Source organism: Monodelphis domestica, chromosome 1, assembly GCF_027887165.1.
Source record: "Monodelphis domestica isolate mMonDom1 chromosome 1, mMonDom1.pri, whole genome shotgun sequence".
In the NCBI taxonomy this organism is placed as follows: domain Eukaryota; kingdom Metazoa; phylum Chordata; class Mammalia; order Didelphimorphia; family Didelphidae; genus Monodelphis; species Monodelphis domestica.
The window spans coordinates 181,464,713-181,487,875 of record NC_077227.1 but is presented as its reverse complement, the minus strand read 5'-3'; the positions used below and the strand labels follow the sequence as shown (position 1 = coordinate 181,487,875).

General features: G+C 38.5%; 1 protein-coding gene across 26 annotated transcripts in view; it reads right to left on the bottom strand.

Moving 5' to 3' along the window:
* Positions 1-1,335: 1,335 nt before the first annotated feature.
* Positions 1,336-23,163, bottom strand: part of SEMA6D (semaphorin 6D) — a 908,057-nt gene continuing 886,229 nt past the window's right edge. For 3 of the 26 annotated variants that reach the window (XM_056810136.1, XM_007479888.3, XM_056810135.1), the window contains 18 exons: positions 19,829-19,995; positions 19,281-19,392; positions 18,648-18,708; positions 18,474-18,536; positions 18,265-18,366; positions 17,930-18,020; positions 16,408-16,527; positions 15,680-15,768; positions 14,349-14,566; positions 14,130-14,261; positions 12,957-13,112; positions 12,684-12,857; positions 10,395-10,535; positions 10,213-10,290; positions 9,750-9,850; positions 9,320-9,376; positions 7,526-7,693; positions 1,336-5,090 (listed from right to left, as the gene is read on the bottom strand). In XM_056810136.1, coding sequence (XP_056666114.1) covers positions 3,811-5,090; positions 7,526-7,693; positions 9,320-9,376; positions 9,750-9,850; positions 10,213-10,290; positions 10,395-10,535; positions 12,684-12,857; positions 12,957-13,112; positions 14,130-14,261; positions 14,349-14,566; positions 15,680-15,768; positions 16,408-16,527; positions 17,930-18,020; positions 18,265-18,366; positions 18,474-18,536; positions 18,648-18,708; positions 19,281-19,392; positions 19,829-19,937 — 3,252 coding nt within the window. In that variant the 5' untranslated portion in view covers positions 19,938-19,995 and the 3' untranslated portion in view covers positions 1,336-3,810. The remainder of the gene's footprint in view (positions 5,091-7,525; positions 7,694-9,319; positions 9,377-9,749; positions 9,851-10,212; positions 10,291-10,394; positions 10,536-12,683; positions 12,858-12,956; positions 13,113-14,129; positions 14,262-14,348; positions 14,567-15,679; positions 15,769-16,407; positions 16,528-17,929; positions 18,021-18,264; positions 18,367-18,473; positions 18,537-18,647; positions 18,709-19,280; positions 19,393-19,828; positions 19,996-23,163) is intronic. The other 23 variants (XM_056810137.1, XM_007479891.3, XM_056810138.1 and 20 more) reach the window with 11 other exon arrangements.

Below are 23,163 nucleotides of genomic sequence, written 5' to 3'. Positions count from 1 at the left end.
CTGTTGCTTCTTTCAATAGAATGATGCTCCCTATGGGCAAGGACTTTTTAGTTTTGTCATTGTATTCCTAGTAGCACTCAGCACTGCCTGGCACATAGTAGGAGCTTACACGCTTGAGAAATTGAATATAACTGCTACAATTATACTGCAGAACTGCTGGAGTCATACGCCAAGACATAAGGCCAAATGTTTAAAAGTTTAAAGCCAAATGAGACCTTTAGAGGCCATCTAGTCCAACCCCCTCCTTTTAACAGATACAGAAATCAAGGCTTTTGGAGGATAAATGGCAGAGCCTTGAAGCCAAGGCTAGAAGTCTTTCCTTTATAGTATACAATGAAATGTCTTGTAGGTCAGATGCTATCAATGTGGCAAATCCCTGAACTCTTTCAGAGATGGCTTTGGGGCAATCAACCATACTAGATGGCATGATGCCTATTGAAATGCATCCGCAATGACAAAAGGATAGAATTTTAGATCCTTCCTGACCCTTTCAGAAGATAGCAATGAATAGCTCTAGAATTATCTTTTTCAGCAAGTTCTCAGAATGGGGGAGACCAGAGAACTATGGCCCAAAATGACTCAAAATACTGCTACATGTAGAATTTAAGAAAGTTCTCCAACCTCTATTCAATCCACACTCAATTATGCACTCAAATCACTCTCACCTCTTTGTAAACAACTTTTAAATCTTTTATTTTTGTCCCTAACCTTTCATCTGCCTAGAAGGGAGATGGGAACATTCACAGGAACCCAACTAGTCAGCTGTATAATTCTGAAATGAAATTACATTAAAAATTATATATGGACATATCAAAGAATGAGTTGTATTAAAATGTCTGTATAAATATATCCGCATCCCATGAATCATTGCAATGCTTTATGTAATACATCTGGCTTAATTTAGGCCTCTCAGCAAAGTTACACAGTAAGAAAATATCTCTGGGCCCCTGAGACATTAGTAAAATTATGGTAGGTCATGGTAGCATTCAGTTAACACAATAGTAAGTTTTCCTGGTAAAGGACATTTTTTTTATTAAACCTTTTAATATATGCATAGTTAAACTGTGACAAGTTCTTTTTGTTATAAAGCACCCCTTGGACCAGCTCCATTACAACTATGTTTGATAATAACTAAAAAGCAACGTGAAGTAATGGATAGTCCTGGAGACAAGAAGACCTAGAAAATAACTTCATCCTGCAAGCCTCTGAGGAACTCTCTAAGACAACATATTGCAGAGAAGGTGCTGGCCAGCCACTGGTAGAAGGAGTTTCTTTACTCTATACCAATGATAAGGTAGGTCCCTATTCCATCTGATAATAACAAGCAGGATGTAATCGAGTTGAATATTTTATTTTGACTTTACATGCGGTGTTAAAAACCCAAAGTACATAGTATTTACACATCCACAATACAAGTTTACAAGATATCTATACATGTTAAAGTACTCTATAAAACAGTATAGAGTAACTTCAATTTAGGGTTACTTTTTTATGCCGTACCATTAAAAAAGATACAATCTGTGTTTACCTTTGCACAAATGAATAAAGCATTTAAAAAAATTAAATTAACAGAATTGAGACTAGATTGAATGTTAGAAATTTCAACATAAATACTGATAGAACTCACATTACACTCTACAAGGCAGCACAATGTTACAGAAAGTTATCAGGGCTCACGCACAAGTATTGTTCAGTTTTACACAAGTCAGGATTAATATTGGTAAAGTGAATTCAAACAAACATTTGTCGTGGGTGAACTGAGCAGTGTTTGTTGGTGGTGGTCGGTTGATTTAATTCATTATTAATCTACAATAATTTAGTTGCGTTATTGAAGTGTTGTAAGAACAAAGACAACAGCTTTGGGGTTTCCAGAGTTCTCAGGAAATAAATGCTCTTTATCAAGCAACATCCTTTAAGGAAAAGAATAATTGCTCCATTCTGTGTTGTGTGTATTAAAAAAAGAAAAACAAAATTCAAGAAACAAAAACCTTAGCCTTCAGGAAATTCTCTTCCCCCACCCTTACAATGTAGTAGAAATTGATATTATGCCAATTGAAATTTGCTTTCTTTGTCCTAATAATTCAGGAGTGTTCTCTGCCTTGGTTCTTTCTATATTAGATTCAATAAGCAACATGTTAACTAAAACAGTCATTGGTGAGGCACATCCTCAACTGCAAGTGGTTTCAGTAAAACCACATAAATGATTTCTTTTACAAGATCTCGGCAGGTGTCACATTACCCTGGAAACCTCATTTAATTTCACATTCTAAGTGTTTCATCTGGAGGAAAACAGGAGTGGAATGTTCATCATGGCAAAAGATAGCCCGCAGCCGTATGGTTGGACTGGTTTCTGTCTGTTTGTGTGTAAGTTTTAATCATTATTTGTTCTGGATCAGTTTATGATTAAAAAAAATCTTTTTCAGGTGCTGGTTGAGAAACACAACTAGCACTCAGAAAATGATGTGCGATAGTGAGAACACCGGACAGATTCTAGTACTCTTACCATTCTCATGAATAAGGCACAAAATGCACAGATTCAGGTAAACCCACACATAATATTTACAGCAAATTGTCATAACCTGCATGACTTTGGAGAAAAATCGTCACATAACACAACATAAACAAAATGATTGCACTACTATTAAGTTTTTTTCAGACTGCTTCTGTAGGGCCAAATGTTGACTTTCTCACACGCTTAAAGAAAAAAAAACCGAAAGGATGGGGAGACATGAATCAGGATACAGGGGATAGGGAAGAAGAATTTTTCTACAGGGAAATATCGAACAGAACCAATGCATTAGCTTGCACTGGTGTGTCCAAGGTTTCTACAATGACTGGGGTTTAGATTCACAGTGGACAGGTAACTCAAACTACCAAATACTGGTGGAAAAACCATGGACTCATCTTGAATACCTCTATCCCTCAAAACTGACAAGATCATAAATTGAAGGTTGGATGAATAGCAGCACAAAGTTCCTTAGGATTTTTACATTCTGGCACTGGGTCCCACATCATTTGAGCTAATCACCTGAGACCTGGCTCCATTTTCTATCTCAAAGCTCAACCCAGTGGACTGCTGTACAAAGACATTGCTGTCTGTTGTTCAGTCATGCTCAATGTAAACAATTCCATAGCATAAAAAGATGCAATGGGTACCTAAGTATAACCTAGTGTGTACACGACACACGCACACACACACTCACGCATGAACACACACACGTGCATAAGCACGTGCACAATCACAACAGTTTGTTGGTGGCATAGACAAAATGCCACACATGAAAAAAAAATAATGCTACAGTTGGGCCAGAGACTGAATTTTCAGCAAATTGCTTGGTAATCTAGAAGTTCATTTCTTGGAGACATTACCATCCTTTTTTTGACATTTGTGCAAGAGGCAAGGTGAATGCATACATATTAAATGTTCACATTTAATGGGAAGACCACACATCACGGCAGTCTAAAATGAACCCATTTTCAAGTATTTGCTTACAGATTCTTCTGAGTACTGTGTTTGCCATTTATAACGGTAATGTAGCCCCATTGCTACACCTCTTTAACTCCAAACAAAAGAAATGGAATGACCAGCACCTTCCTTTGTTTTGTTTTTTGTTTGTTTGTTTAAGCAAGTACTTTGAAGCCTTGCAGTAGCTACATGTGGCAAGTTCTGACGCTGCCAAAGTCAAACAGTTTCTTTGGCCACTTGGTTCTCTTTAAATACAAGTGAGTCTCTTGTCTTAAGGTCCCCACCCCCCAACATCATCCCTACAACCAGGACAGGATCAAACCCCCCGGGACAGCGCACCAGTCTCAGTAGGTGTATTTGTTCAGCGGTCTGACTGATGTGGTCTGAGGGACGAAGGAGGGCTTTGGTGGCACGTCAGGTTTTAAGGATGGTGTCCTCTTTATGCCCGTCCGAGGGAGGGTGCCATTACTGGTGTAACTGCTCTGTCTGGAGAGGGAAGGCTGCAGATGAACACTGACCGGTGTTCCCTGGATGTAGTCCATCTTCCCACCTCCCGTGGCAGGCATATAGCCTCCACGGCTAATACTAGGCTGTCTTGATAACAAAACACCATTTGGTGAGTTTAAGTTTTTAGGCATCGCCGATATGGAATGCCTCTGGGAGGAGTTTTTGTGATAGCCCCTTTGTCTTTCCAGAGAGGTCATGGGGACCCCCGGCGTGGTGGGCACGTCCACCCGCTTTGTGGGGCTATTCCTCGGGAGGGTAGAGGGAGGAGAGTACAAGGAGGCCTCCCTATTCGGAACCTTAGGCGGGACCTCAGACATGTTTCCCATGGGATCCAGCATGAGGGTCTGGTGAGCCATTTGGATATCGCCCATGATGGCTTTGGGGTTACTGCTGGGGTCACTAAGATGCTTCAAGAGATCGTTGAGAGTGTTCCTGGAGTCCACAGAGCGTCGGTGATCTCTTTTGCTTGATTTGGTGAGTGGGTGATCAATATTTTGAAGCTTTTTCTCAGCTTTATGGGCATTCGAATTGGAGAAAGACGTATTGTAGTCATGAGTAGCATTTGGAAGAACGATGGCACTGGGAATGTGCCCGTGACTTAGCGGAGAGTGAGGCGGAGGGCTAGAAGGGAAAAACTGAGGCGCGTCTTTCCTGGAAGCACCGTGAGCCTTCTCTGACTGGCTTTTCATGGACTGGAGGGTCTTCTGTTGGAGGACGGGGGTAGACTCGGGCGTCGGGAGTGCGGCCAACTCCGGAGGCTGGCCTCGATGGTCCATGATCATGGACTTCGTGTCTCCGTTGGGCGGCAGCTCTTTACGACTAGTCAGGAGGTTGGTGTACAGTTTGGGCGAATCAATGTTCTGCTGATATTCCTTGACGGGGCTATCGAATAAACCGTTCAGTTTGGCAAAGCTCCCGCTGGAGTCTGTACAGGACTGAGCAGATTCGGCGTCTTTGTGGATCTTCCTGGATTTCCGAACAAACAAGTCACGGTAACAGTAAACGGCTACCCCGGCGATGAAGGCGCCCAGCACGAAAGCCGCAAAGACACAGGTGATGAGGACATTCATGTGTACCATCTGGTTGGACTCTCCAGATTGTACTTCCCACCTCACACCTGGAATAGACATGCAGGAAAGCATTTAAGGGTCTGGCAACTCTTCCAGCAGGTAGCTTTGAAAAAGGATTATCGTCATGTCACAGGCAGAACTACTTCCACAAGGTTAACAAGCTCTGTTTGGAGCAAGAGCTCCCATGACTTTTCATCTTTACTACAGGATTCCCGGGTGAGAGAGGATTAGGATAGCCATAAGACAACCCTAATGATCCAGCGCCTGTCTGTCTACCCTGCTCGAACACTTCACTATTTATCACAGAAGTAGTCTAAGACATCTTAGTAACTTTAAGGATTTCTGCCAGAAAACTAGGGTTAGAAGGTGTTTATCATCTAGCTAGGCAATTAGTGAATCACGAAGGGATTTGTCTCACGTCTTTCTTCCTAACTCACAAATCCATACCAAAGGGCAGCTGGAATGAGGGAAAACAATGTATGAAGTCACATAAACGTACACATCATGCTAATAAAATTGTGATAATTTGTGGGAATTTTAAAAAATGTAGTCACATATTTTATTCACACACTAACTAGAAGCATTCATCGGGCAGCTGCAAGTCACTAGTTTCCCCGAGTGCGTTTGCTCCAATTATCTTTCTTTTTCCCTTCCTGCCTGAGGAATACTCTTGTATTATATGCTCCTTTAAAAATCCACACAGTCTAGTGAAAGGCACTATATACTAGTGAGGCAACAAAGCACAAGATTCTTTAAGAGAGAGGTTTAACTTAGACCTAGAAGAACAAGAGTGGATTAGTTGGTAATTGTAATTTTTAATGCAACCACAGACATCCTAAAGTCAAAACAACGTTAGTTTAAGGAGGAACCTAGCTCTGTTACATGCAATAGACACAACTATCCCAGAGTGAGTGAAGATAAGAGTAAGATTTTAAGATTCTCTTGCTTTTAGTTAGTTGCCAAGGCCTTCTGAATATTAGTTTGGGGTCAATGTTCATGGTTATTATAGATTTCAGTGGCATTGTATAAGATTCAAAGAGAAGGATGAAAAGATCACTAAAAATAAGGGAAAAAAAGAAACTAGAAAAAAAGAAACGAATGAATGACATCATAAAGAAAACATAAAATCCCAAATCAACAAATATAAATCATAAATGACAATGCACTGACAAAAAAAAATAATAACTGTTTGGAAACCTGATATCTTGTTAGGTAAATAGTAGAGTATTTTTTTCAGTAGAATTTATCTAGTAAAAGGATCCAGCATGCCTATTTTTAAAAATTATTTCTTATAATAAAAATGACAGGCATGGAAAAATGTTTGCTATTTTTCATTGTTTATGATACCCACACTAGTTAATACTTTTAATATAAATAAATATATGTATGTGCGTGCATATAAAGTTATATACACACACATGTACACAGGGGTCTCCCTTCCACATTGCGGTGGGTAGGGATGTGGTGCTCCTGCAATCTGAAGAATCTGTTCTGGTCCTCCCTTCTTATCAAAGAAGTCTGAATTTTTTTCTTTTTTGGGGTTTTTATGGTGTCTTATTGTAAAATCTGGGTTAAGTTTTGGTCATAAGCTACACATAGGTCAATGTTAAGAGAGCTCTACATTTCTAGCCTTTGTGTATCATCTGCTGGCTTTTGTGTTCTTTTCACAAACATTAACTTTTTACTTATTTTAACTTTTAAAAGAAATTGTGCATAGTTTTGGTATTAAAAGATAAAATATGCTGATATTATATAGCATTATGTATTTTGTTCATTTTTTTAGTTTCCAAGCCTTTTCTGTATCATCTGCTTGCCTTTGAATTTCTGTGACTTCTGCAAAACTCTGACAAAATTTCCATTTTTCTTATGCTAACTTGAGATATATTGAAATAATAATGGGGAAATCCATGATATGCAAGAGATACCTGCATTAACATAACATGTATGTATTTATATACACATTCATATATTTATATAAAGCATTAAGTAGTATGGATCTCATAAGCAATGAAAAAAATTATGTGCCTATGAGTGTGTGGGTGTGGCATGGCTGTACACCAAAATATATGTAACAAGTGAGGGCTGCTGGATTTATAAAAAAAAAAATTGCCTTTTAATTTGGAAGGCACGAATTAGCATCATTGTGTTCTGGTGTTGCTCCAAGGGTCCTCCAATTTCTTGTCTGATCTCTCCTTCAGGGAGAAATCCAACATTATCACTATTATCTGAGTCCTCTTTTTATGAGTAATCCACTTCTTTCATCTCTTAAAGGACACACTTAGACTTAACCTAAGGAGACCCAAGGGCTGGAGAGGAATGGTAGTAGAAGCAATGATACATAAACCTTTCCCATTGTCACTGCTAAAGGGCCATAATAGTAAAAGGAATTAAGGCACCCAGAGGACCCTTTGTCCCTGCACTGAGAGTCATCAAATGTCAGGTTTCCACTCAGTTTGTAATGTATTCCCTGGTAAGGCCTTACCCTTTGGGATACCTGATAAAGGATCAGTAAAATCGGAAGTGTTTGGTTCATCTTGAACTACAAATTTCCGGGAGCTCGTCAGTTTAGGTTTCCAGGAATCAATCACTTTAGGTGTTATTTCTGGGATACTTGCCATTGTGGTAACAGAAGACGAGGATACCTCCATGTCTGTGGTGGCAAACAGATTTTTATTAATTTATGTGTGGGGTGGGAAAGAATTTTTTCCCCTCACTAGTCTGTGGCATTTCTTAGCAAATTTTAAATGATACTCAAAGAAAGCTTCTTCTAGCTCTTCACACAAACGCATCTGAGGAAACTAAGTTGAATTCCTTCCTTTCAAGGGAAGAAACAAAAACTTAAAAGTAGTGAAATTTTATATAAAATTTTTTATAAAAATAAAAAGTATAAACATTAAATAGGTTTCAAAAATAAACAAACACAGGAAGTTCCCATTGAATACCCCATGGCCATTCATATCATCCAGGGAGAGGGGAAAAAGTTAGTGCCCTATTTAATTTCTATTTCCTTCCCTTGAGAGTTATTTAATTTTTTCTCATTCTCTTCTTTTTAAAAGCATTTTCATGGAAGGTTTAAAAATGCATATTAAGTGCTCCAAATATGGGCTTATGAAAACCTTATATACAGTTTTTAAACCATAGAAATCTTAACCAATACTATAATTGACTTAGAAAATAGGCGGTTAGGTACATTTGAAAAATATTTTTCATCCCGGAAATGAAGGGCACATATAAGTTAGGGTTATGCAACTCTTTGTGAATAAAGTTTGTAGCTCATTCACTCTTCCCTCCAGTGTGATCATGGCCCACAGCAGAGCCCTGAAGCAATGTCTAGATGCTCTAGATTACTCAAGAAACCCCCCCTCCATATTCCTGCAGAAATGTCTTCAGGAGAGTTAGATTCATGCAAAAGAAATGGAATCAACAAGCAAAACAATGACTCTTCTCCTATAAAACATGCCTTCCTGGATGAGGCCTGCCACCCTGAGAAATGAAGATGCCAAGGAGTTTTAGAAGTGCCAGTTGGAGCAAAAACGACTTAATGTTTAAGTATGCCTAGGACTGAAAGCTAAGTGGATTTTTCTGGGAGTTTAGAAGACAAAAGACAAACGATCCAACTTCTTTTTAGGCCAAGACTTCAAGGATCACATTTTGGCCAGGTGCAAATGGTCCCAGGTCAATCCACTGTGACAAGACACAAATGCAGGTGTGTGGACAGCCCACTGATATCATAACATATCAGGGCCTGTCTTTTGCAATCCATTAGCTAAAGCCTTTATCAGGCCACAAGGTCCAATGATTTCCATGATCACAAAACACTCTGTAACATTTCTAAAACTTGTAAATACACATTTGAGCAAATGTGTATTTGTTTTATATAAGTCTTGGGAAGGGTGAAGAGAAAGAGGAGGGAAGGCAATGAAATTCTGCCATCCATTGGGTATAGATGGACAAGTGAGACATTCGCAATGCAGAATGGGGAAAAAAAAAGCTAGGTTCAACTTGCGTGCAGCTGAGATGCAGTCTATGTTAATTAGGCTTCTTAAAAAAAAATTAAGGATATGTTTTGGTCAATGATAAACTGTTAACATGCGGCTACACAGAGGTAAGGTGTCCAGAAAGACAAAAAGTCTCTCGCTACCATAAGTGGGATTATGAGTCAAAGCACAAAAATGAAGGGCTGCCAAACTGCGCAAAAGGAGGGAGAAGAGGGGCTGAAAATGCTGAACTGAAGGAAAGAAAAGGTCATTAATTCAAAAAATTAAAAAAAACTAACCAGATGTTGGACCGCCAAATATTTTGTAATCTGGTGTAGTTGAAGTAGGCAAAATTTCTAAAAGAATTAAAGGAACAAGTAATCAGTGCAAAGTAACCAAAAGAAAGCAAAAATTTATAAATTCTAAATAACTAAAAAAGACAAATGAAAAGACTGCAAATTCGAAAAAAAAAACACACAAAAAAAAACAAAAAACCCTATTCTCATGCTTTTCTGTAGATTTCCTAAGAAGTTTTAAGAGGTGAAGAAAAAAAAAAGGAAAACTTCCTTCTTGAATCCTCAGAGACCAAATAATTTGGCTTTTGTGAAGTTTTAAAGTTAAATGCTAGGTGGTAAGGTGACCTTAATAAAAGGCTGATCATCAACTAACGTCCACATGCGAATGTGGCCACCAAGAACTGCGGCAGAGGCCCGAGTGATCTCATCTTACCATGGCAGTCCCCAAGTTGTGCTGTGTTGCCATATTCTGTGTCTTGCTCATATCCTCCAGCACTGTGGTTATGGGAAGCAAAGAAGTCCTCAGTTAACAACCTTCATAGGAATATAAGTGGCAATCAAAGCAGAACCAAGAACATAAAAACTGGTTAGCAAATACAGGGAAATTTTCATTTAGAAAAAACAAAACAGAAGTAGCAGCAAACAATGTTACATACAACTATCTCCTTGCTACAATGAGACTCTGGCTTGCATAGCTTATTTTGGGGGGATGCTTTGGGATAATGGAACAAAGCTGACTTTTTCTTCCACACCCCACATCCCTTTCCTGGCTGTGTCTTCTTGTCAATTGCCCACAGACAGTGGAAGAGGCGAGTTCTTAGGACATTTGTAGAATTCAGGGCCTTGTTCAAAAGGAACAACGGAAAGTTTTGCCTAATGGGTGAATGGGCACTTACAGCATCCCGGGCTTCACGCGGCCACAGGCTCCCTGGCTTAACCAGCCACAGTATGGGTCACGAGAGGCAATGCAAGATCTATACAAAGGAGGAGAATAGAAGGTAGTGTGGATTTTCTCCATCACCCACAGGTCTCCAATGTGGGCAGCTTCCAGTCAAATAGAGAAAAAAAAATGGCTTACTTTTTACACGACCCATAACGCTCGCAGCGGCTGAGGGGAATTCTAATAACGCAGCTGGAGAAGGCTACATACAGGGCATGGTGGTCTTGATCCAACTGCAGAGAGATGACCTTTCTGTCCTCTTCACTCTCAGCATTACATCTGTTTGGAAACATTTCAAAGTTGTTATGTTTAATATTAAGTTTAGCATATACATATATTTACATGTATATTTATTAAATTTAAAAATCTGTATAATATATTTAGTAGTTAATAGGTTGAGTAATACTTTAGTAGTAAGTTAGATGCCCTGTGAACTAGAGAAGGATGCACACTGTTGCGCTATTGGAATGAGGCAAGTCTTGAGAAACAAATATTCTTTGTAGAACTCTAGGAAGATGTTGTCTCTTAAAAGTAGTTAATTCTTCAGATATGGTCTCAGATACTTCCTAGTTGGGTGATCCTGGGCAAATCGTTTGACCTCAATTGCCTAGCCTTTGCTGCTTTTCTGTCTTAGGATTTATACTAAGAGAGAAGGCAAAGGTTTAAAAATAAGTAAATTTAAATAATTAAAATGTTCTATCTTCTGTCTCTGAGAATGATTAACCCTAAGCAAATCAAGCTTGTTGGTGTTCAGTCATTTCAGTCCTGTCTGATTCTTTGTGACCCCATTTGGGGTTTTCTTACCAAAGATATGGGAATGATTGATAATTTCCATCTCCAGCTTATTTTATAAATGAGGAAAATGGGTAAACAGGGTTAAGTGACTTGCCCAGGGTCACACAGCTAATAAGTATTTGAGGCCAGATTTGAACCCAGGAAGATTAGTCTTCCTGATTTCAGGCTTAGTGCTCTAACCACTGTTGCCACCTATCTGCTCAAGTCAAGTTGAAGGCTCAGTAAAGGGCTCTTAAAGACTGTTAGGAGAAGCTTAGGAATTTTGGTGATCCATAATAGCTACAGAATGAGAATTTCTACTTTTGAAAGAGTGAACACAATGCTTTGGAGTGAGTGCTGGATTTAGGATTCAAGAGATTTGGGGTTTGAATTAAAGCTTTGCCACTTGACCTATGCTACTAGCTAGGATAATTCACTTAATGTTTCTGGGTCTTTGTTTCCTCATCTGTAAATCTAATATTTATATACTATCTGCTATAGCCAGACACTAATTTAAGTGCTTTTATAATTATAATTTCATTCAATCCTCACAACAAACCTGGGAGGCAGGTGTTATTTTTATCTTCATTTTCCAAGTGAGGAAATGAAGACAAGGAGAGGGGGAAGTGCCTTGCTTAGTGCCACAGAGCTAGCAAATGTCTGAGGACAGAAGTGAACTCAGGTCTTCCTAATTCTAAGCCTGATTCTCTCTGCAATGGGCCACCTAGCTGCCTGATATTGATATTTGAAATCCCTTCAAACTCTAAATACTATGAACTCACCTCTAGATTTTTCCTTTAATTCAACTAATAGAAAGTTACTAACTAAAAGAAATGGACTTGCCTTCATTGGAAAAATCAAATGCCACAAAAAAGATAAGGAAACATACTTCTGCCTTTATACCACAGAAGAGATGAGATGTTACATACCTTTGTCAGATGTGGTTATATTACATATTTTTGCTCAAATTTATTTTCCCTCTTCATGGGTTTTAAAGGTGGTGTGTGTGTGTGTGTGTTTGTGAAATGTTGGGAGATGTAAAAAGGTTGTTCAAATTTAAGGCTGGCTAAAGGGTTTTTAAAGATCATCAGCTTTCCAGTTTAGGGGATGTACGATAGAGAAAAGTGACCTCTAAAGGGAACAAGGAAAGGGGTTTATATTTCAGTGTCTTCGTTATCTCTATCTTGGTAGGGGGACAATGTGACAAAAGCAGAAAGAGCTGATGTGTCTGAAGTCAGTGGATCTGGATTGGAATCCTCATACTTTTAGGGTAAAAGCTTTCCTTTACCCCATGCTTTTATCCAACTCTTTTGTTCTGGCGGTCCAAAGGATCTTATTTCATACGGGGTTAAAGAAAACACAGAAACAGATGTGCAAAAATTCTTTTTTTTTTTTCACTTGCAACTGTTGGCTAGCATGTGGCATCCTAAAATATCTCAGCAATGTAATGGGGGCAGTGTTAAAAACTTCTCCCTTTCCCCAGGTGAAAGAGTGGATCCATTTTTAGTTTGCTCAATAGCTCACCTACCCTGCCTTCACATACTCAGAAAAGAGAGAAACTATGGGGCCATTTTTGTTTAAAGGACACTCCCAAACCAAACCATGACTCACTTTGGACCATACTAAAGAAGAATTCTCGTAAAATATACCTACTTTGCATGGTTGTAAGCATCAATCTCTTCCAATAACACGCTGTCATTCAAGGAGAAAGGACTGGTCTTTGCCAGGATCTTAAGTACTACTCCAGCTTCTGAGCCAAGAAATATGACAGTGTAATTTTGGTGTGGTCCAGCTGAATGATCTACTGCAATAGCAGTCAATCTATACCTACCAAAAAAAGGGAGAGGAAATGTGATAAACACGAACACTGAGGCAACAGATAAATAACTCTAGTAGAGGATGGCATTGTTCCCTGAACAAGCCTACCTGACCCGAGTCTTTGTGAACCAGGGCTCTTCAATGATGGATGGGACGGCGGAGTCCATCAAAGGATGGGATTTGATGAAGGACAGGGTTTCATCGGGGAAATCAATGGAAGTTTTATAAGCCTCTGCAAGGCCATGTTTTGCACAACAGCCAGGCCTGCAAAGACCAACACCAATTAATTTTTCTTTCACTAAAATCAAAGTTCTGGCAAGAAAACCAAGTTAATAAGAGAACTTGCAATAGAGAAATGAGGGTGTCCTGTTTATTTAGGGAAAGATACATGTTTTGCTTGGCAGAGAGGAATACTGAGGCTTGATATTTAATTAATTTGCTATTAATAAAATAATATGATAAATAATAATATAATTTATTGATATAACTTATAATATAATAATATAATCTGATGATAAAATAGAATAAATAATAATAAAATTAATAAAAAACAATAAATTAATTAAAGCAAATAATACCTAAGTTACATTGTCCAAATGTGGAATGGGATGCTTCAAGAGAGGACTTTTAAATGGATCTTCTATGAACACTTGCAAGAGGTTACAAAGAATATTTGGGGTTTAGGTATGGGATGGATTTGACCTGGGATCCATGGGCTCTGAATTAGTCTGTGGACAGATTTCAGAAGGTCTGAGGCCTTGGATGGAGAAAAAAAAATCTTTATTTCAAATTAATTGGTCTCCTTTGTAATTTTATGTCATTTCTTTCATGCACTGAAAACCATTCTAAGAACGGGGTCCAAAGGCTTCACCAGACTGCCAAAGTGGATCCAAGACTCAAAAAAGTATTAATAATCCCCGAACTAGATTGCCTTCAGACACCCACAAATGTGACATTTTTTATTCCATAATTCTGAAAGGACAACAGAAGAAGGCCCTTGGAGTGTGGAAGAGTGACTAAGGAGAAATGCTATTTCCACTTATGCGATAAGACTTTTGTGTTTCATAGCTTGCAAAAGTGCTATTCACAAACCAATTTTACTGACAACTTGTTAAAGATATTATAGAGGAAATTCTAGAATTGTGTGGGAGGTTGGATTAGATTATCTTTAAGACCTCTGGGTTAAGGTTCTACACTTCTATAATTCTTTATCGTACCATGAATAAGACCCCCTACCTCAGCTATATTTTTTCTTTCTTTCTTTTTCTTTTTTTTTTTTACCTTGGTTTGGGGACTTTGTCTTCAGGTACTGCTGTCCAGACAGAGTCTGGGGTCTTCTGTTCTTTAAACCTTCCTTTGAATACTTTTTCAATGTCATCCATGCTGAAAGCACACACAGCTGAACCAGGAATACTATAAGAGAGAGAGAAAATCATGGGGAAATTCTAACAAAAAAGCAAGCAGAGGACTTCTGTGAAAGTCAGGCACTGGGTCCCTCACCTGTTCAGCTGGGTGGTAAACACCCCGACCACCGTAGGGATGCCATTGATTTGTATGATGTCGGTAATGGACTGAAGGACATCGAAGTAGAAGAATGAATCCCCGGGGACGGAACAGTTGAGTCGGGCCTTGAGAAAAGAAGTCCAGTGTTTCTCCAGGACCCGCTGGGAGCCACCCATGTCATTTTTGCATATACGGGCCACACGGGAATACACAGCCTGCCCAGGCGAAGAAAGAACAGCAGCAGGGATGTGAGTGTGGTGAAAATCAGGAGAAAGAAAGCTGTTTTTTCAAGAGATCAATACAAAATGGGAAGCCTGTCTGGTTTAGAGGAAGCTGGCCAACCTTATGTCTTTTTTTACAAAATGAATTCATACCAGACTAAGCAAATCAAAGAGAAGAACTGTCTTAGTAGTAATGGCGAATATTTATTTATAGAGTACTTTAAGACTCACAAAGTACTTTACAAATATGATCTCATTTGAATAATTTCACCACAAGCCTGGGAGGCAAGGTGCTGATTTTTTCCTGATTTACATCGATTATTCTCATTTTACAGCTGTGGAAACTGAGGCAGGCAGATTACATGACTTGCCCAGAATCACACAGCCAATAAATGTAGGAGGCCAGATTTAAACTCAGGTCTTCCTGATTCTACATCCTGTTCTCTATCTACTAAGCCTCTCCTAGACTTTACCTTTTTTTTATTTTTTTTCTTCAGATATTCATACTGTCTCTGGATTGTAATGTCCTTACTACTGGCTGGAAAGTGTGGGCTTATGTGTGTGTGTGTGTGTATCTATATGAGGAGATGGGAAATAACACATATAAATCATAGTTATTATAGAAATATTAATTCCCAAAGCAGTTTACTTTTGAAATAACTTTATGTCATTCTGAAAAAAAGATTAGGCCTAAAAGTAACAAATGAGCAAAGTCCAGGGATATTTGCCATGATAATTACCCATAAACATAGAGAAAATGAGAGCGTCAAAGCTGGTGTTTCTACTATGAACATCATTCAAATCTTCCCAGGAGTCACTATCGTAAGAGGTCAGATTTCCAGTTTGAAGGGACCTAAAGAGGCCAATTGAAGCCCAGCACTTTGTCCAAGGCCACGTTTATAGAAAGAGGCAGGGCTGGGATTTGAACTTGGGTGCTATGATTCCATGTTCAATATCCTCTTCCCAAGATAGCCAAAGATCCTCTCTGGCCTGGGCGCAATGCACCTCTACAGGAGGAAGGTGTCACAAACCCTACCACTAACTCCCAAATCAGCCTCTCACTCCCACACAGTGACACAGAATAGAAGTCTGATATCATATACTTGCCTTGCCTAAATTATTATGTTCTACAGCAATTTCTCGAAAGAAGAAATAAACATAGTTTCCATATTCTATGGCATGAAGAAAATGTGGCTCTGAAAGAAAAATTGAAGACAGGCTGGTATCTAAAGGAGAATTCAATTAGTATTAGACACCAAATACTAGGAATGACTGACAGATGTCCCTTCGTTACATACAAACAAGTCAACAGGAGTTCTGATATGCCCAAGATTTTAAGGAGTTCAAATAGGGGTGTGTTCAAGCTTCAATGAATTTAAAGACTTTAATGTCAGCTAATGGACTGTAAAAAGGCCTACAGGGAATTACACTACAGCAAAGGTCTTTGTTTCTACAGATTTATTCATTAACCTACTTAACTAGGGAAGAAAAACTCTTCAATGCAAAATAAAACCTTAAATTCCAGGCCCCAAATAATAAATTCAGTTATCTCAGCTCTTATGTTTTTAGCCATCCATCAAATTCATCCCCACCACCATATGTCAAAGGTAGGCATTGAAAGCAGGTTCTTTAGTTGTGAAGAAGTGGCACTCACACTCCTCAAGTAAATTCTGGTCCTTTAACTCCCAAACAAGAGCCCCCCTTCCCTAGACCCTGCCAGAAGCAGATTGTGATGTAACTTAAATAAACAAGGGCCTGTTATCGGACCTCTTCCCTCCCAGGATCTTTGGTTGAATCATCTTTGGCTCTACAATGCTTCCATTTTTCAAAGATACCTTTTATCCATTTGGAATCATATTTTATGGTTCGTAGGGCAGATCCATCGCCCATGCTCCGATAAATGACAGCATCACTTGCCAGGAAATCAGCTACTGTTGCAGAATATAGTTTCCCATCTGAAACAAGAATTCTGGATTTGGTATAGCAAGTGAAGAAAACATTAAGAACCTACCACATGCAAAGTGCAGAATTAGACACAAAAGTCAATGCAAAGACATGCTCTCATTTCTCAGAGAGTGCATGATCTCATAGTCACAATAATAATACTTTTCATTTCTGTCATGTGTGAAAAATTCTTTGAACTCTCCAGGTCTCAGAATCTACACCTGAAAATAGTAGTTAGGTTAGATAGTCTTTAAGGTTCCTTCCAGCTATAAATTTATGATCCTAATTTGATCCATACAAAAATCCTTTGAGATAATCAGGGCAAATACTAATAACTAACACTTATTTAGGGTCTTGCTGTTTGCAAACAGTTTACATGCCTTATTTTATTTAAACTTCCCAACAATGCTAGGAGGTAGGTTTTTTTTTGTGTGGTTGTTTGTTTGTATTGTTTTGTTTTTTATCTGGATTTAGGATTGTATCTTTATGTAGAATTCTTGGTGGAAAACTCCCCAAACAGACCAAGTACTTTGAATTCAAAAATCTTCCTAAAGTTTCCTCAGAGCACTGAGAAACTTGCCAAAGGTAGACCTTGAATCTAGATATTCTTGAAACTAAGGGTGGTCTTCTGCCCATAATAACTTGCTGCCTCTCACAGTATAGTTCCTGACAGTATTACTATGCCCATTTTATAGCTGTGGAAATAGATTCAGAAGTTAAATTATTTATCCATGAACAAACATGGCTCTAAGTATCAGAGGTGGGATTCAAACTCAGGATCTTTTAAATTCACATCTCGCATATTTAATCAATTTATTCATCACATCACATTCCTTCTCAAGTACTCTTATTTTACAAATCAGGAAGCTGAGTTACAGAATAAAGAAAATTTCTTGTCCAAGTTCATATAGCCATTTAATGGCTGTCTTAGGACTGGGACTAGAAATAAGGTCTCCTGGCTCCATATAGAATAATCTTTTCATTATGATAAATACAATTTGATATGATAAATACAATTTGATATTCCTTAAAAGGTCACTTCCTGGGGGCAGCTGGGTAGCTCAGTGGAATGAGAGCCAGACCTAGAGACAGGAGGTCCTAGGTTCAAATCTGGACTAGGCAAAAGGGATCTAGTGACTTGCCTAGAGTCACACAGCTATTAAGTGTCTAAGGTTAGATTTGAATCCAGGTTCTCCTTACCCCAGGTCTGGCATTTTATCCACTGAACCTACCTAACTGTCCCTAGAATTTCATTTTTTATCAATATCTTCTGGAACTCTATTTAAAGAGCTGACTTTTAGCACATCTGTGTCAAAAAAGCTATCCAAGTGGCAGTGGGAAATTTCCTATAAAACTCCTTCGTCCCCTTTAATATCAACAGTCATTTGGAATCACGACTAGAAAAGATCTTACCAGCAAAGAGTGCAACATTGGTTTGTCTGGCATCAAATGGGCACCTTGCCAAGCCACTAATTTCTTCCCCATCGTACTCTAAGGTATTCAACTGCAGAAGAAGAATAAAGAGCAGGCATCACATCTGTTCTATGTACCAGTCTGAAGGCAACTGTGTTTGACTTCTGTTGTAATTCTATATGACAAATTCTGTCTGTCTCTATTTTTCCATAGCATTAGAGAGAAAACAAGTCGCTGGGGTACAGACTAGAATATCCAACTCTGACACCGAAACAGTGAAGGTTTAAAAGCCTGTAACAATAACAGACAAATCATATCATATCTAATGTACTCACCCTATAGTATCTACACATTGGATTAAATGCATTTGTGCCACAGACAAAAACCATCTCATCGTTTCTTGGAACAAACACTTTAATAAAGTTGTGGCATTCATCCTAAAAAAAGAAATGAGTTCTACATTAACAATGAATTTTTCACATAGCTCAGAGCAAACCCCTCTAAAAATCTGAATGACTCCCAAGTTTTCCTCAATTGAACTTACTTTGTGCTTGCCTTTCATGGCACAGTTTTCTCGATCCTGTTGCCTTGACCTCCATGTTAATTTCTGTTTTAATCAAATAAAAAAAAAAAGAGAGTTTAATTTCCAATTGTGGAAATATTTCCATGGGAAGAAGATGGGTAAATTCAAATTAATTTGACTAAGAAGGTTGCTCACCTTGCTTGGTATCACTTCTGTTTTGGGGATTTCATTTAAGTTTACAGTATAAACCTGGTCCCTATTGGAAATAATGGAGCAAGCCATATTAGGAAAAGATATAAAAATATGAAGGTGCTCTGTCTTTAAAAAACAAACAAAAAAACAGATATGTCTCTCTAATGTGTTGGAAAGCTCTTGGAGACTGCTTACTCTCTGAAACAATTAAGTCAATATAGGGCATGTTTCATTAGTAATAGGCTTTTGGATCATTTCACTAGTTAGAGCAGAGTTGTTATCATGGTAGCTCAGAGTATAAGCATAAACATACTGGTTCATTCCAAGTAAGAAGAAACAGGGAAGAATTATTTCCCAGCTACTCTCAAGGCTTTTCAGAAAGAACAGCGAAGTGTGGAACCTTAATGGCTATAGTAACAAAATGCTGATGAATGCTTTGCTAGATGTTGTCCCTGCTATAGAAGTCTGGGAATTTTCTGGGTAGCTTAGTTGTTTTTTCCCCCCTCTCTTTTCTACTGCCTACTTCTGATTTTTTATCTCTATCTACATATTACTTTTTCATGAACTAGATGCATTAAAGCATGCACCACTAGAGAAAAGAATTTTAATCTAATAAACCAACGAGAGGAAAATTACCTGCCAGCAATATAAAGTGTGTCTCGAATTTTCAACATCAGCTGAAAGTCCAGCCTGTGCTGAGATTCATTGCCTGAAGGGCGTCCTCTAAAAACTGGATATTGCCTTGAATCTGCAAGTAAAAATGGGCTATACCATCAGTCAGGATTATGAAGTTGGAAGATCAATAGACAGCATTGATTAGCTGTATATACTAGTTGTAGAAGGGTTTTAACTAAATTCCTCTGGTAATGTCCTGAATGTAAATGAATAAAAGATGGGAAATGTCAGCAAATGGTCTTTTTTAATACCAAAATTACATGACTTATTTCTGATTGCATTAGAAAAGACCATCTAAACAACATTTCCTGGTTTTGTAGTTAAAACTAAAAACAACAACAACAACAAAAACAAAACCCTAGGAAATAATCAGGGACAAATGCAAAATTAAAAATTCCCTTAAAAACAAAAAGCAAATAAAAATGCCCATTTCTACAAAGCATGCTGAGGAATTGAGAAGCAAAGAGCTTCTTTCTCATGAAAAAGGAATCATTTTATGGCTTACTTACAGTGGTAATCAACGGAATTAATGGGTTCATCGTCCTCAGGAAAGCTGACTGCCCTCAACTGGGAGACTGTTATTAACAGTATATATGCACAAAGCAAGGGGGGCCTCATGGTTGGCCAAGAGGAAGAAAAAAAGAGCAGTGCCTCCTCAGAAATCCTGGTTAGCTACCTGTAAAACAGAAACAGGTGGAAAAGATTTCAGCGCTGTGATAAAACTGTTTTCTCATTTGTAATCAGCTCAATTTCACCCCCTCTAGCCTCCCCCCTCCCCAATAAGCGCTGGCAGCTCTGGATGAGGCACCTTTACAAACACAGGAAGAAGGTGGCAGCATTCCAGAACTGATTAAATTTAGCATCTGGGAAGCGTATGGATGTTTGTGAATTTTTTAGGCAAATTCACAGGCTTTTTTTTTTTTAAGGTAACTATGTATGTCATCACAGCAAAGTCACAAGAACCACAGACAGCAACGCAGGCTGCTGACTTGGCAAGAAGACAGTGAAAGTTGGGATCAGAATTTTAATTAAAGTGAAATTTCTTTCCCTTCCCCCAATTCCCCTGAAAAGCATCCAATACAGCATTTCCCTCCAACCCCTAAAATGCCTAAGCTGTCCTCGCAGATATCCAGAGAGATAATGATGGCTGTCACCCTAGTAACCTATTGGCTGGAGATGATGCTATGGCTGTAAGCAAAATGAGGACTTTAAACCCAAAGTTTGTTGAGAGGGATTTTTTGTGTATGTTTTTTTGTTTTTTAATCCTGGCCTCGGTAGTAATCAAAATATGGCAGCCATGAAATAAATGGTCTTGAATAGAGGTACAGAGGAGGGGAGAAGAGAGGGATGATAGGGAAAAAAAAGGTACAATGAAGCAAAAAAGATGGCTGGGATTAGATAGCTAAATTGAAATATAAATAGATGACCCAGGTATAAATATTTTTAAGTGAAAGCCCCCCCAGACACATGTAATATTAAAATACACTCTGTAGACCTAGTTCCTTGTAATGTTAACCCTCCACATTTTGAGATCATCTCATCCAAACTTGGACATGAGATGCCTAAGGCCCCTAGAGAGTAAGCTAATGACCCAAGGTCACATAGCAAGTCATATAGACCAAAAACTAAAAGAAACCTTAAATGCCAACTTGTCCAATTTTCTCTTCATCTTTTTTAACAAACAAATGCATAAAATGAGGGCCCAAAGAGATTAAGTGAATCAAACAGGTAGAAAGATGTACAGGTTGGAATTCAATGCAGGGCTTGTGACACCTAATTCTGCCCCTTTTCCATGGAAATGAATTCACCAAATACAAAAGTTTACTCTGGAGGATGTCATTAAAGCTTAATTAACTTTAAAAACCCAAAGGTAACAAAAACCTCAGGGCCCCAGCTTTACTCCCTTGATAGTGCTCAAAGGAATGGATGGGTCCATATACAAAACTCCAAAGACCCCACTTTGCCCAAACCATCTCTGCCAATCTGGACTGCCAGCCACCATAAAAAACCACCTGGAACTCCCTCCATCCCTCCTCTTCCAAGAGTCTGATGTGAAGGCATGAAATCATTCCTCCCAGGGAACTCCAACCTATTGACCAGAGGCATCAAGATTGCTCCTTGCATGGTTCTAAGAACAATCATATAATTAAATGTGAGTTCGGGGAATGCTAACATTAGAGTCTAGCTAGAACAACACGAGAATAAATATATTGGGGCCCAGAAGAAAGGCATACTAGCCTCCAAAGCCTTTGCTAAATGGAGGAGAAGGATGGAAATAAATAGGAAATGATTACTGAAAAACTACAGGGGGAGGGGGTGGTCTGAATTCAAGATGATTATTTGGTCCTACTTCAGGGGTAGAGATTTAGGGGAGGCTTGAGAAGGAGGTCAAGGTTCATCTTATGGGAGATGACCAGGGAAAAAATAGAAAACTAGACCAAAGAAAATGTCTGTGAGCAGACTAGGGAAACAATACTGTTTGGGATATAAGGAGACAGTACCAAACTGAATTTGAGGACTATATAAGGTATAGATAAATGTACTTATACAGTGATACAAAGACCTTAAAGAGAGAATTTTAAGCCAAAAGTAAGGTGGAGGGTGAGCACATGAGGGGGAAACACCAAAAAAAGAAATATACTTATTTAAAGTTTCTTAAGATGATTTATTTTAACTATACAATAAATATATTAATTTAAAATCTATTAAAATATTAAAATACTTTATAAAATTAATAAAATGAGTCATAATAATTTCTGAATATCCTGCTTAGAATGTTTAATGAAGTCAAGTCAAAGGTGAGCTGAAAGTCAGAGGGCTTTATAATTTTTCTAGCTACATATCTATTTATCTATAGAGATTTGTGCCTGAGCTCTTTAGAATGACAGAAAGTTAGAGCTAAAAGGGACTTAGAGATCATCTAGGCCTCTCTCCTTTGACATTATAAAATAGGACCAGGAAAGGTAGTGAGTTAGAGAGCTAGGACTTAAACTGAGGCAAGACTACTGCTTTTTATGTACTGTTAAAAACAGTTTTGTGTACCACAACTAAGCAAATGTGAATGGTGTTAAAGACAAGTCCCTACTATGTCCTTTGCTAAGCCTTTTCCCAATACCATCTCATTTGATCTTCACAACACTGGGACATAGATATTATTATTATTATTATCATCCCCATTTTGCAGCTAAAGAAACTGAGGCAGACAAGTAAATGACTCAGGGCCACATAGGTAGCAAGTATCTGAGGGTGGATTTGAACTTGACTCATTTTGACTTCTACCCATTTTGCCACGCAGCAGAGAGATAAAACATAATCTCAAGATAAAGATCTTTGGGAAAGAATTCTCTCCATCCTTTAAATGGTGGCTGTGACCTTAAACATTTATCTAGCAGCAGTTTTGTGTGGGGGACTAGAATTGTTCCTTGCAATTCCCTAAAATGGATCATTTACTAGGAAAGCTTACCCAGCATTACCCTTGGAGTCTGAGAAGGGGCTGAGAAATCCCATGTCCTCCGATTTGAATCCTCCCTTAGTCAATGGTTTCCTCTAGCCAGAGCCAGAAACACTCCGCAGCTTTGAAGCTAATACTAGTTTAAATTACTGCTTGAGCCTGATGGAAGGGAAAAAAAATGACCTCAAAAGGTCTCACACCTCTACTGAGGCAAGTTCTTCCAGCCTCACCTTCCTCACAGGGGGTTATCAAATGTATAAAGCCCTTTGAAGAGGTGAAGTATTATGTAAATAGAAGATGCTCTCATGATGACTAAATTATGCTAGGGCACCGGAACCAAGACCTTCACTACTACAGATAAAAGGGGGAAAAGGGGGTAAATCTTTACATTGT